The sequence below is a fragment of the Ochlerotatus camptorhynchus genome, unplaced genomic scaffold (assembly GCF_037179485.1).
Source record: "Ochlerotatus camptorhynchus isolate MF236.1 unplaced genomic scaffold, CSIRO-AGI_Acam_v1.1 ptg000091l, whole genome shotgun sequence".
In the NCBI taxonomy this organism is placed as follows: domain Eukaryota; kingdom Metazoa; phylum Arthropoda; class Insecta; order Diptera; family Culicidae; genus Ochlerotatus; species Ochlerotatus camptorhynchus.
Genome location: NW_027040581.1, coordinates 1,537,930 through 1,552,771, shown reverse-complemented (window position 1 = coordinate 1,552,771; position 14,842 = coordinate 1,537,930). Strand labels below are relative to the sequence as shown.

Here is a 14,842-nt window from a genome sequence, read left to right as displayed (position 1 = left end):
TCCGCAAAGCTCTAGCGATTGAGCCCTTTGAATAAACGATTGAGATAAAAAAAAATCAGAAATCCGTTTAAATTACCGAAGATTTTACAAAAACGTCGAAAAATTAGTTAAGAGTTAAGCATCCCATTGCAAGTTTTATCAAGGTTTTAAAACATTCTACAAGTCTATGTTATGGTCTACAGAACCCTCATACAATCGAAATTGTTACTTGGGAACTTCAGCATGCTCATATGGCTATTGTATATAATCAAAATTATAAATAAATTGTATTTAATGAAATCTGATAAATTTAGGTTTGAACATTGGTCGCGAGAACTGAAAATAATATTACGAGAATCATACATTTGCAGGAGCTACAGATAAAAATGAAGACAAGCATAACAAAATCAATTGGTTTAAGTTTCCAAGTGATATTAAAGCCTTTCGGTGCACCTTAGTGTACGCGAGAAAGGCAAAAAGGCAACAATGAATTAACTACCACCGCCTGCACCCGACCCCCTCTGCACGGAATCCACTTCGTCTGGTGGGAGAAGCCAGCTGCAATTCTCCCAGTCAATCAGTCAACTTAGTTCTGTATGCTAACTTTGAGCTTTTCACTAGCTTTTTTTCCCCGTTTCTTGGTAGCAGAGTAGCAGCAGCAGTACAAAGTTGATGACCGTAGCAGCAGTAGCTCATCAATCACTGCGTCGCTGCGATTTTTAGTGAGACGGAACACAGTTCCAGCGTGCTAGTAGAGAGGTAGGGTAGAGAGGGCGAGTGTGATGCGGAATTAGAATATCGATTGCCGTTGGCTTCAGAGCACATGGATGCAAGTTGATGTCGTGTAGAAGTTTCATTAAATTAAAATACAAAGAGATACCGTTGTCTGCGGATTTAGTTTTAGCCGGTATTATTTTTTCTGGAGTTACCTCAAACAGCTGTTATCAATGAGTATCATAGAAATAAAGATTACTCTTTGCTTCGACTTTGAAAATTAATGTGCGAGAATCGCCTTAGTGGGCCTAGATTGCTAATTTCATCAAGACACTGGATGCAAATGCTTCAAGCATAATATCGGATTCCGGAGGAGAAATCGGTTTTCATTAAGTTCAAGTCGGGGGATTCTATACTATATGCTTTACGGAACAGCAGTGACGAATTGATTATCTATTATGTGGATGGAAAGGCAGTGAAAGTACATGGTCGCCAACATTCAATAGGTGTGATATATTGTTATGTATGGTGTGGTATGTGTGTTACAGTCGCTATAAATCAATGGAGACGCATGTTAGTACAGTCGCATAGGAGTATTGAGCGAAAACCCAAAACTTAATAACTTTTAAAAAATGTAACACAAAAACAAAAAAAAAAAACACAGTTCGCTGGCGAAGTAATTATGATTCTGAGACTTCACATAAGTTTTTACTTTAGAAAATTGAGATCTGATATGAATATCTCGAAGACAGAAAAAAAAAATCAAAATATTGGACTTGTTAACATTGCTAATTTAAAATAATTCAAATGTCTATGACTTCTCAGCATATGAGGGCTCTTGTACATTGATAATTTTGAAAATTCTGATCTCACACAAATTTTCGAAACTCTAGAGCACTGTGAGTTTTTTTTTAGATTTGAGATTTAAAAACAATTTCCAAAATTTCGAAATTTTTACACGGTTCGAATTTCACACTTGAAGAATCATTATTCACTATGAAATGATTCCTTTGAAATATAACTAATTGTGCGAGATTTTGCCCCCTATATTTGGAAGCCTAGTTAAGCCCTTACTCGTAATAACCATTTTCTAGAAGTTGCTTAAAATATGAAGCCAAAATCTAGTTCAATCTCTTATAGTGGTAAACTCCAATCTCGAATTATCCTAGATTTTGCTAATAACCATGCCGATTCTGGCGTATTAGAAAAAATCTCGGATTTAAAAAAAAGTCAGCCATAAACAAATCTGCTCTCACCGCTGTCACACACACACATACGCACGAGCATCAAATGTATTTTTTCTGTTTATGATTGAGGAATTCGATTCGCTGATCACTGCAGCTGTTCTGACCGCAGCTTCTAGAAAGTTTGTTAAGACTTAAACCCAATCTTGACATTCTTCCGCTGGTTGCACTATTTGTCATCATCTTCTTCATCTTTCTGGACAATCTGATCGGCTGCCGCAAACAAATTGGGAAAAGTTCTACGCATCTTATTCGGGAGGAAGCAGCAAGTGATTGAAAGTGTCAGCGAAAATGTGAAATCCCACAACGAAAAAAAAACTTATTGCCTATTCGGGATGAATATTGATTCTGATTTAGATGCTCTTCTTTTTTCTTTTCTTTATTTCGTCGAAAGTACTGTGAATTCCTAACTCGAAAAACTCATAGTTTATCGTCGAAGACTCTCTGCATTTCTCCTCGGAACTTCTCGTCGGAAATTTAGTGAAGTTCGCCTCGGAAGTTCTCTGAATTTTTCGTCGAATGTGCTCAGAACTTCTCTGAACTTCTCCTCGGATGTTCACTCAAGCTTTAAAGCTTGAATGAAGTTTAAACTTCTCCTCGGAAGTTCTCTGACAGTTCTTTGAATTTCTCCTCTGGACATAAGTCGAAAGCTCGTGAACTTCTTATGGGAAGTTCTCTGCATTTCTCCTCGGAACTTCTCGTCGGAAATTTAGTGAAGTTCTTTGAATTTTACGCCAAATGTGCTCAAAACTTCTCTGAACTTCTCCTCGGATGTTCACTGAAGCTTTGAACTTCTCCTTGGAAGATTTCTTAAACTTCTTGCCGCAAGTTCTCTGAGCCTCTCCTTGACAGTTCTCTGAATATCTCCTCGGAACCCCTCTGGACTTCTTGTCGGAAGTTCTGTGAACTTCTGTTCGGAAGTTTTCTGAACTTCTGCTCGGAAGTTCTCTGAACGTACAATGAACATCTTGTCAGCAGTACTAAGAGCTTCTTGTCAGAACTCGTCAGAAGTTTTCAGAACTTATCGTCAGAAAATCTTGGAATTTCTCATTGGAAGTTCTCAGGATTTCTCGTCGTAAGTTCTCAGAACGACTTCTCGGGAGCTCTTTGAACTTCTCAACGGCAGTACTCTGAACTTTTGGTTGGAACTTCATGGAATTTTCATTAAATTCTGAGAAATTTTTCTCAAATTTTTTTTGAAGAAGTGAACTAGTTTTCGGCTAAAAATCTCCATAATAAAGAATAAAAAAAATCTCGAATTTTCTGTTTGCTTCTTATCGGAAGTTCTCTGAACCTCCCGTCGGAAATACAGAGAATTTAAATGAAGTTCTGGTAACTTCTCGGAACTTCATTGAAAGTACTCTGAATCTATCGTTGAAAGTTCTCTAAACTTTTCGATGGAACTTCCAAAAAGTTTTGTGAACTTTCGTTCGAAGTTTCTTGAACTTTTCACCGGAAGTTCTTTAAACTTTTCGTTGGAAATTTTCTGAACCTCTTGTTGGAAGTTCTCTAAACTTCTCGACGAAAGTTCACTGTACTTTCTAACTTCTAAATTGAAAGCTCTCCGGACTTCAGGAAAATTCTGCGAAACTTCAGGGAAGTTCTGATAACATTTGCTTCAAAAGTTCTGTGAACTTCTTATGGGAAGTGCATTTCTCCTCGGAACTTGCGTCGGGAATTTTGTGAAGTTCGCCACGGAAGTTCTCTGAATTTTACTTCTCTGAACTTCTCCTCGGATGTTCACTGAAGCTTTGAACTTCTCCTCGGAAGATTTGTAAACTTCTCTCCAGAAGCTCTCTGAACCTCTCCTTGACAGTTCTCTGAATTTCTCCTCGGAAGCTCTCTGGACTTCTTGTCGGAAGTTCTGTGAACTTCTCTTCGGAAGTTTTGTGAACTTCTGCTCGGAAGTTTTCTGAACGTACTATGAACGTCTTGTCGGAAATTCTCTGAATTCCTCGTCAGAAGTTCTCAGAACTTATCGTCAGAAAATCTCGGAATTTCTCATCGGAAGTCCCCTGGACTTCTCGTCGGAAGGTCTCAGAACGACTTCTCGGGAGCTCTTTGAACTTCTCAACGGCAGTACTCTGAATTTTTCGTTGGAACCTCAGGGAATTTTCATTAAGTTCTGTGAAATTCTCTTCAAAACTTCTGTTTACGCCTTATCGGAAATTTTGCGAACCTGCCGTCGAAGCTGCAGATAATTTAAATGAAGTTCTGTCAACTTGTCGTTGAATGAACTCTGAATCTATCGTTGAAAGTTCTCTAAACTTTTCGATGGAACTTCTAAGAAGTTCTGTAAGCTTTTCGTCGGAAGTTCTGTGAACCTCTTGTTGGCAGTTCTCTAAAATTCTCGACTGAAGTTCACTGTACTTCCTACTCCTAAAATTTAGGGAAATTTACTGAAGTTTTGTGAATTTTTCGTCGGAAATTCTCTTAACTTATGTTCGGAAGATCTTTAAACTTCTCGACGGAAATACTCTGAATTTCTCGTCGGAACTTTCGGGAAGTTTAATAAAGTTCTGTGAACTTCAGGAAAATTCTGTGAAATTTAAGGGAAGTTCTGATAACAGTTCCTTCAAAAGTTCTGTGAACTTCTTATGGGAAGTTCTCTGCATTTCTGCTCGGAACTTCTCGTCGGAAAGTTCTTTGAATTTTACGCCAAATGTGCTCAGAACTTCTCTGAACTTCTCCTTGGATGTTCACTGAAGTTTTGAACTTCTCCTCGGAAGATTTGTAAACTTCTTGCTGGAAGTTCTCTGAACCTCTCCTTGACAGTTCTCTGAATTTCTCCTCGGAAGCCCTCTGGACTTCTTGTCGGAAGTTCTGTGAACTTCTCCTCAGAACTTTTGTGAACTTCTGCTCGGAAGTTCTCTGAATGTACTATGAACATCTTGTCAGCAGTACTAAGAGCTTCTTGTCGGAAGTTCTTTAAATTCCTCGTCAGATGTTCTCAGAACTTATCGTCAGAAAGTCTTGGAATTTCTCATCGGAAGTTCCCTGGACTTTTCGTCGGAAGTTCTCAGAACGACTTCTTGGGAGCTTTTTGAACTTCTCAACGGCAGTACTCTGAACTTTTCGTTGGAACCTTAGGGAATTTTAATGAAATCTTTTTTAAGAATCTAAAAACTGAAAACGGAGAAATCAGCGTTAAGAAATTGAACGATTTGAATTACTCGGACTGGAAGTTTGAAGTGGAGTTATTGCTGGTTAGGGAGCAGCTTTGGAAGTTCGTCGATCCCGGAGTACGGCCAGCGGCACAAGCACAAACCGAATGGGCTCCAGGAAACGAGAACCACGATTGGGCACGATTACACCGGCAGTTCAATCAAAGCAAGAGAAATCGTATCAAAATGCGAAACTAGCGGATGAAGGAAGTTCTGAATTTGCATTCTCGACAATGATTTGTGATTGGTTCCCTTCGAAGTAGATAGTGGAGTAAAGAGCATCTTCCCATATGTGCAATGAGGAATGCATGTTCGAGAAGATTGACCCGAGTGTCATGGTGGAAGTTGCGCTTGCAAACGGTAAGGAGATTTTTTCGAAAGTAGTTGTAACGTGTCGACTAGAAACGATAAAGTTGTAAAGTTGAGCGATACATTGTTTATGCCGGATCTGGAGGTAAATATTATGTCTGTAATGTAGCTTACTGGAAAAGGAAAAGGTGTCAAAGTTGTGTTTGAGAAGAATTAATACATCATCTAGAAAGAAGGACGAGTGGCTGCGACTGCGACAGCGAGGACTGGATTATACTACGTCAAAAGTACTCAAGAAACTGTTCAGGCGATGCAGGTTAGTCATTCTCCTGATGACATTCAAAACATGCTTCCAACTGCAGCGCTGAAGGAGACACCGTACGAGTTATGGAATGACGAAAAACCGGACCTAAGGCATCGGCAGATATTTGGAACGCCTGCATTTGTGTACGTACCAAAGGAGAAACGGACAAAGCTGCAACCGAAGGCGGTGAAGATTCTGTTCGTTGGCTATTCTTCAAATCATAAAGGCTATCGAATGATTGGTCCAACAACGCACAAACTGGTGGTCAGCCGAGACGTCAGATTCGTTCCTGGTTAACATCAAGATAGCTGTGCCGAAAAAAACGAACACTTGATCGAATAACCTCTGCGAAAGATTCCAGCTACGATCCATGGGGAATGTGTTCCGGAAGACGAGGACTCCTGCACTGAAATGGATGACGATTTTTCCGAAGCTACAAGTATCAGCTTGCTGACGGATGTTGACGATTCTATTGTCGGTGAAGAATACAATGATCTGGAGGAGGAGGTCGCAGTTGAAGGAGACGGTATCAAACGGTCGATGCGAGAGAATAAAGCTGGGTTTAGATAGGGCAAGTCAATTGATCAAGTCAGTTGAATTCAACTGACTTGAACGCGAATTGAACGTGTAAACCATGCCATTCAACTGACTTGATCAACTCACTTGAATTGAAAAAAGTTGAACCAGGCTCAACTTTTCAAGCCAATTGAATTCAACTGAGTTGATCATTTGACTTGCCTAGTCTAAACCCAGCATAAAGCTTGTTTTAGACTAGGCAAGTCAAATGATCAACTCAGTTGAATTCAATTGGCTTGAAAAGTTGAGCCTGGTTAAACTTTTTTCAATTCAAGTGAGTTGATCAAGTCAATTGAATGGCATGGCTTACACGTTCAATTCGCATTCAATTGACTTGCCCTGTCTAAACCCAGCTTAAGAGTCTTCCACCTTTGCGTTATGGAGAGAATGCTGCTATGGAGAGTGATCCACGAAGTGTTGCAGAAGCAATGAACAGCCCGTACTGGAATGAATGGAAAGCTGCAATGGAGAAGGAAATGAAGTAACTGCAGGACAATAAACCTAGGGAGCTGACGAATTTGCCTGCCGACAAGCGCGCTGTCGGATGCAAGTGGATTTACAAGAGGAAAGAAAATTAAAGAGGTGAGGTTGTGCGTTTTAAGGCTCGATTGGTAGCACAAGGTTTTACGCAGAAGTATGGAAGTGATTATGACGAGGTCTTCGCTCCAGCGGCAAAGCAAGTGACACTAAGGACCCTCTTGACGGTTGCTGGAATGCGGAATATGCTCGTGAAACACATTGATGTGAAAAAAAGTCTGTATGGACTCAAGCAGTCGGCAAGGATGTGGAACAGGAAGTTAGATGCATGTTTCAAGGAGATTCGATTTAAACCCTCAGACGCTGACCACTGTCTCTACGTGCGTCACGAGAATGGAGAATCATGTTTTATCCTCATATATGTCGATGACATGCTCGTTGCTGCATCAAGTCAAGAGGAGTATGACAATATTTGCTCGCATCTGGAGAAAAATTTCACGATGACAATCCTGGGTGATGTAAAGCATTTTCTGGGTATGCAAGTGGAGAAAACTAGACATGGCTACACATTGAGTCAAAGAATGAACATCAAGAAACTTGCAATTCGTTTCCAAATGGAGGATGCCCGACCATGAAAAGTGCCGATGGAGCCTGGATTTCTACAGCAGAAGGAGGAGAGTGAAGAGCTTCCATCCAAAAAGGTCTGCTGTATCTCGCAGTCAACACTCGATCGGACATTCCCATCTGTGCTTCCATTCTTGGCAGAAAAGTAAGTCACTGCAGCTGACTGGATAGAAGCAAAACGGGCTTTACGCTATCTTAGCAGTACCAGTGATCTGAAGCTGCAATTGGAAGGAAGTAACGAAGAACTGATTGGTTTCGCAGATGCAGTTTGGGCAGGAACTACCGTTGATCGAAAATCGAATTCCGGTTTGTTGTTCCAGCTTGGTGGGGCAACAATTTCCTGGGCGGCGAAGAAGCAATCCTGGGTAGCATTGTCCAGGACCGAGGCCGAGTATATCTCATTGGCCGAGTGCTGCCAGGAACTACTTTGGCTACAGAAACTATTGAAGGACTTTGGTGTGAAGCAGCAAACCCCCAATTACCGTACAGGAAGACAATCAAAGTTGCATCAAACAGCTTCAGCAAGATGGTATTCACCGACCGGCGTCATCAGAGATCTGAATAAGAAGAAAGTAATAAAGGTAAACTACACACGAAGCCGCTAGGTGCTACAAAGCTGACACATTTTCGCAATGGACTTGGACTTCACGTTGAGGAGGAGTGATAGATGAAGCAACCTGAAGTAGCAAGCCACGCCAATTAGTTTATAATTAATAAACCATTCTTGAACATTCACTAAGACCAAGCAGACGTGTTTCCCTGACTGTATCATGAACTTCTTATGGGAAGTTCTCGGAACTTCTCGTCGGATTGTTAGTGTTTGACTTACGGGTGAGGACTTGTTAGTGACTAAAGAGTGAGTGTTTTGGACTGGTTGGCAAATCGCTGGGACTTGTTGGAGAGTACGCAAGGGAGGCGCCACCTGACAAATGCAAGCCTGTTCAATTAATAAGACGGAGATGCTCGATACATCACGGTAAATGTCGGTACTCTGATGGTGCGGGAGAGCTTGAAGATCCTGGCTTAAATGCTCCATCTAGGTCATTTATAGAGCAACTTCCTCTTATTAATGGAACCTGTATTGTCCGGTGGTGCCTCTCCTGCGTACTCTGCATCGAGAGCCAGCGATGTGCCGTTCAGTCCAAACTACTCACCCTCAAGTCCACGAAAAACACTAACAAGTCCGATATCACGTTCGCATTTCGTCGGATTATGCTGACGATGAGAAGCGTGCTCTTTGATCATCAATCCGCAGTTACACGACGTTACAATATCCAGGTGCCTCAGAAATCGGCATGATCAACGTTAATCACGCCTGCCGAATCGTCACCAATCACTCCAGAGCTTTATGTCTCCTACTTCTTTCGGCAACATTTTATGGTTGGAATTTCAAAAAACCAAAATCGACCACGCTACGAAATGTGGTTAGGTTTTTACCACTTATAACTCTGTCAATAGCGGATCGATTGTAATTCTAAACAAGTCAATCTATTGGAAAATTTTCTACAATTCTGCACAAATGAACACTTTATCAATTTTCAATAGGTCACTATTGAAAATTACACAAACATAAAACAGTTTCAATTGTGATCAAATTTATCACCGAATACCTGCAAAAAGCGCTTTTCCTAAAACAGATTTCAAAATCGAATTCCATCCGGTCTCGCCGAATGGTGCTTTTTCAATCACCGTGTGTGGTAGTGTCCGGTCGGTCATCATCATCATCAGCAGCAGCAGCAGTGTTTTCGGCGCGTGGCGTTGAACATTGCACTCCAGTACACAACAAAAGCCTGCCCCCATTCACCAAAGGAGGAAGAAGCCGCACCGCTACCCGACCAGAATGAACTATCAGAAATAATACACACTGTGCTACTGAGATATAAAATTATTCGTAACATGGTCTGTTACAAAACATGTACCGTAAGTAGTTAAAATAACAAAAAATATAACAAGAAATCTTCTACGTACTATCAAGAATATAACAACTATTGTTAGGGATATATCATATTTTTAACACACTTTGTTACAAAATAACCCATTAGGGTAAAAATTAAAAAGGGTATGAACTGGACTGTTCAATACGGTTTTTGGGTAACATATTTTTTGAGCGTTTTCTATTTTTAGAATGTTGTTAAAATATTTTTAAAAAAATCATCTGCGGAGAGCAAATTTCCCCCCCCCCCACACCCCCCTCTCCTTTAAGCCTGCTTTACAAATACAAAAAGCGTCTATAGAGCTGCCACAGAGATTCGAACCCAGACGTTTAACAATCTTGGCTAGTGGGAAATCTGGTGCCTCTACCATCTAGACTAAATCTACTGTTGAAGAAGGAGTAGATGCAAGCTAACCCTTCTTAGTTCGCTGGCGCCGGCAACTGAGTTAAAAATAAATCGTGTTTTCCCAACACCTCTCACTCTCTGCACTCTTGTTGAACTGACGTAAGCGGAGGGTGGCTAAATATGTTTGTAACAAAGTTTGTTATAATTCTGAAATATTGCCGTTTACATTGCACTCGCTAATAAGATTTTTTTTTCTGATTACATAGTAGCATAAGCATTAAACTTAGCTGTATGAAAGTAATTAATTTAAGTATATGTTACAAACCAAAAATAAGATGAAAGCGATTCATTGATTGCATATGCACTATTTGAATTCTAATACAGTGTTAGTTGCACATTTTGTTTGGTTATGCGTTGAGATCTGTCTCCCACACCATTGCAAATTAAAGATATATTCGAGGTTAGTTTTGATTGCTAATGTTCGACGGTTAGTGTTGCAATTTTTCATTGATCATTTGTATATCATCAAGAACATATTGTCTTTCACAAATTGCAAAATATTTATTTGAAAAGGTGCACGCCAAAATTCAAAGAACGCAACTGAACTGATAATTTATGTTTTTTGGATTCCGTTCATGAGCGAATATATCATTGGTTCACACTATTATTGCGCAATCGCTCCTAGATAGTTAAAATCTAGGTAAGCCTTTTGATCGGAAGCGTCTTGCAGTGACAATTTCAATTTTATAATGCTGTTGTGCATTCTTAATCACCAACGTAACATTTTTAGGTTTTACGGAATAAATATATAGTAGCCTAGTCGCTTTGGGATTGGTAGTTTGATTCAACTTGCGAAATGAGGCCCCTGGATTTCAATCGAGTTACTGAGAATCGAGCTAAGAAGAGATCGAGTAAGGGAGAGTTGACTGTAATGATTTATTTAATTCTTAGCATCCCAATCTGAAGAGAATGCTGCAAAAAAAAAGGGTAAAAGAACTAACTTTGGCCTATGGATCTAATACAAATCTCCCGTTCTTTAATTTTTCGTAGAACAATGCATCATCTGAACAATACAAATGAATATGTTTGATTTTTAGTTTATCATTATCAAAAAAATGCTTGCCTTCGAAATTTATTTATGGGCCCAATATTAGGGACACTTAGGCTGACATTAGGGACATTAACCCAATTCCATGTGAAAAACTTGTAGCCCTTAAAAAAAATAAATTCTTCTTCCGGCTCAAGACTAAAACAAAACAATAATTAAAATAAAACAAACCGTTTCATTTTTCGGGCTACAAACTTAGTTAAAATGTTGTTTTAAATTTTATTCTAACAAATTGTGTAACAATTTTATATCAAATACCATAATGACTTTTTATTCCTCATTTCACCACAGAGCTCTTAAAACAAGATTATATCAACGGTTATTATGTATAACAGAAGTTGATATAATCATGATATAATTTTGTTATAACGTTCTGGTCGGGTACTGATAGGATTCAGTAGCTCTTTATGAGTCGCTGTGGGCCATCTATGCCAAGCGCGTCACCCTCGTTCCAAACAACATACAGCTCGACAGCCTCATCCGCGTTGAACACCCTAATAGCTCAGCATCACTCAACCATCACGACAAAACCATTCTTTTCAGGACCACCAAAAATTATTGTTGCTTAAGAGTTAATATTCATTGAACGTACGCTGGCCTTGATAATGTACCCAGCAGCCAAACGTTTGTGGTCAAATGCGTAACAGCAAACAAATCTCGAATTTATATGATTGATCGCGAATTGGACAATTTTAGCAAGAAATTCCTCCAAACAATTTTCGCTTGTTTTGTTATCTATTGAATAACAACGAAATGCACGAAAATGCATAATTTTGTCATCAGAAAACGAACCGGAGAAAAGTCTGTAATTTCTTTATGGGGGAACACTTAGTGAAAACAGAAAATGGAACATGTAAAAAAAATATGAAAGTTTTTGAACATGAATAACTCAGCTGCCTCTAGATCTATTTCAATAATTTTATCACCAATCGATCAGAAATATTCCTACGCATCTGTTAAGTTCAAGACTGTATTATTTTTCAAAATATCAATTTTGAAAATTGCACGAATGTGGAACTGTTGCTATGAATCTGATAACAGGCGAAAAGCGATTTCCCTAACACAGATTTCAAAGTTGAATTCCATTCGGTCTCATCACCGTGAGTGGTGGTGTTCTCAAGTATACAACGAAAGGCTCCCCGCAAGCAGCTAGCTATCAAGGCTGGTCTAAGGTGGTATCCGGTCATCGGCATCATCATCATCAGCAGCAGCAGTGTTTTCGGCGCGTGGCGTTGAAAATTATTCTCCAGTAAACAACGAAAAACTTGCAAGCTCGCAGCCCACATGAGCATCCATAGAAGGAGGAAGCAGCCGCACCGCTATTGATCGGAATCAGTAGCTCTTCGTGAGTCGTTGTAGTGCTCCCTCCTAATAATAGTGATACGGCATCGTGATATAGCTAAATATATCACAATAGACCAGAACAATGGTCACAGTGATGAGAACAGTCGACGTGGATTTAAAAAAAAGTCGGTCGCGGCTTGAAAGTGGTCTGATGTTGATCCAGAGATGATGGATTTTAATTCTCAAACGGCCAATCGATAGGACTTTTTTCTATGAATCTGTTAAAATTAAGGTTTTATCATTTTTCAAAATGTCACTATTGGAAATTGCACGAATGTGCAACTGTGGCTATGATAATTAAAATTATCACCGATTGCCTGCGCAAAGCAATTTCCCTAACACAGATTTCAAAGTTGAATTCCATCCGGTCTCACCAAACGGTGTTTATTCCATCACCGCGTGGTGAGTGGTGGCGTTCTCTAGTAAACAACGAAAGGCTGGCTTGCAAGCAACGAGCTGCAGCCCACATGAGCATCCGTAGAAGGAGGAAGAAGCCGCACCGCTATTGATCGGAATCAGTAGCTCTTCGTGAGTCGCTGTGGGCCATCTATGTCAAGCGCGTCATAATAAAGAGTATAAAAAGAGAGGAGAACCCCGCTCAAATTCCTATTCCTACACAAAACACAACCTCCTGCTGCAGTTAAAAAATAAGATTTATTATATAAGACCACGTAGTCCTACGTCACCATTGCGTACAACCCCATAGGGCTGTCCCTTGTAGTTTTTCGCATATTTCTGAACCGATTTTGTATCAGTGAATTAACGCTTCTGCTGAAATGTTCAATTCAATATCGCTTCTAAGATAAGTCGTTGATTTAGCTATCGCAATCCTCCAACAAATAGTCTGGAACTCAAAGATAGAGGAAACTCAGACTGTTCATCTCACACGAATGAAATCTAACTTTGGAATATTTCCGTCGTACGATCCCTTTTCCAATTGTTTACTCCGACCGAACATCCAAACTCTGGACAGTTTATCAATACGGTTAGTTTGATTAAGAACCAGTCGACCCTGGTCGACCCGTACTTTCTAACAATGATGTGCCCAGTTCGGTGCTATCTGTCTTCCAAACGTAGGTTGACGTTCGCCCAAATCCATTTCCCGCAAAATCCGAAATGACTTGCTAAAACCATGGTGACACTGCCACATATCTTCTGCAAAGGCTCTTTTATTCTAGGAACAGCGATTTCTACTCTTCATGATGTGGCGTATTATTTAATTTCGGTCAATGCGAGAGGATTCTGGTGTGCTCGTGTGCTGTAGATAAGTCATGAATCCGATGTAGGTGTGTGGGTAGCATGGATTATGAGGGACAAAAGACACCACGTGGCCAATGTCAACGACAATGGCGTAATCAGAGCTGAGCGATGGTTTCTGAGAAATTCCATCAATCATTGTGATTGGAGGCATTAGTATTATGCAAACACGTTCGCGTTCACCGCTCAACGAGTCCCGGGTTCGAATCCCGCAGCTGCCTTTATTATCATTGTCCCATTTTAGCCCACACCTGCACACACTTCCATTGTCTTCTGCGTTCGCCTGAACATCATTATTAATTCCACCCGAGAAGGAAATTAAATTTCGGCTAGAAAATCCTCCAGATCACACACGGGCCTGCAACAACAACAAACACACATACAAGAGTTCTGGTGCCACCATATGCTTCACCCAAGCGAATGCGAAACAAAAGTTTTCCCGTCCGGGGGTTGGTTGTTGCTTCGGGGGAAATTTAAGCCTCGGGAATTAATTCTAGCAACCTCCTAGCTTTACATTTGTTTTATGAGGATTTCGACTTTGATCTCACGGTTCAAAATTGGAAAAACGATCCGGGAAGAATGCTTACTCGTGAAAAGTTTAATTTGAAACGCATACACATACACACACGGCAAGAGAGGGAGACAGAAATAGCGTTTGAAAATGGAGAATTATCCTACTAAACATTATCAAGCTAGCTGGGCTCTGCTCAAAAGAACAACAAAGATCAATTCTGGCATCGCTTCAAGCTACCTACTAGGAATTACGAAACGATTCTTGTTTGCTCCTTGGGATCTGCTACTCGCTTTGCTACACGGAGCAAACTGTTTGTTGTTCGAAATTTGGGGTTTTCGGTTTTTGTTTGCTGTTCGTTCGGTAGTCCTTTTTTCCCCGGTGCCGGTAAAATCCATGCCACGAGAGAAGGGGGGGGGGGCTGTTCGATGTTCGGATGAATGTAATCAATTGAGTTAAGAATGGTTTTACAACCGTTGCTGCTGGAGCTCCTTGAATGGCGGAGGACGGAGCGATTCCGAAAATTATGAAGTCAAACGGGAATTATATGGCTTAAGCCACGAAGCGGGACAGCGGCTTGGCGCGAAGCCAAGTGCAAAGCAAATCATGCATAATTAATGGCTTGAGGGGGGGATGATCGGAACTGGGAGCGGAGAATGGTGGCTGTTTGCCAAAACGGTTTGGGTTCTTTGTTTGTTTGTTTGCTTGTTTGGTGTTTTGAAGCTGAGCGACACTTCTCTCCCGCTTCGGTGAAGGATCCTCTCGGGCGGAGGGTAGTGTTGATTGATTTAGTTTTGAAGGGAATTTTCTAGCTTTGAACATTTTATGGAACATGATGAAGACTGATTGAAACTTACCTTCGGAGGAAATGACGCCTGCGGTAGATGAGTCTTTGCGCCAGTTGTTGAGCTGGAAATTAAAGAAAAAAACAAGCTTCTGTCAATAAAAGAGG

General features: G+C 40.5%; 2 protein-coding genes across 4 annotated transcripts in view; one reads left to right on the top strand and one right to left on the bottom strand.

The window, feature by feature from the left end:
- The window catches only part of LOC135698615 (5-hydroxytryptamine receptor 1-like), a 314,209-nt gene that overhangs the window by 143,438 nt on the left and 155,929 nt on the right, over positions 1-14,842 (bottom strand). For 2 of the 3 annotated variants that reach the window (XM_065218672.1, XM_065218670.1), the window contains exon 2: positions 14,748-14,799. The gene's annotated coding sequence lies outside the window, so the exon portion shown is untranslated. Of the gene's footprint in view, positions 1-14,743; positions 14,800-14,842 lie in introns of all 3 variants that reach the window. The other variant, XM_065218673.1, reaches the window with a different exon arrangement.
- LOC135698598 (uncharacterized) lies at positions 5,757-6,284 on the top strand. The gene is made up of 2 exons (XM_065218642.1): positions 5,757-5,990; positions 6,069-6,284. The coding sequence occupies exons 1-2, from the start codon at positions 5,757-5,759 to the stop codon at positions 6,282-6,284; spliced, it is 450 nt and encodes a 149-aa protein (XP_065074714.1).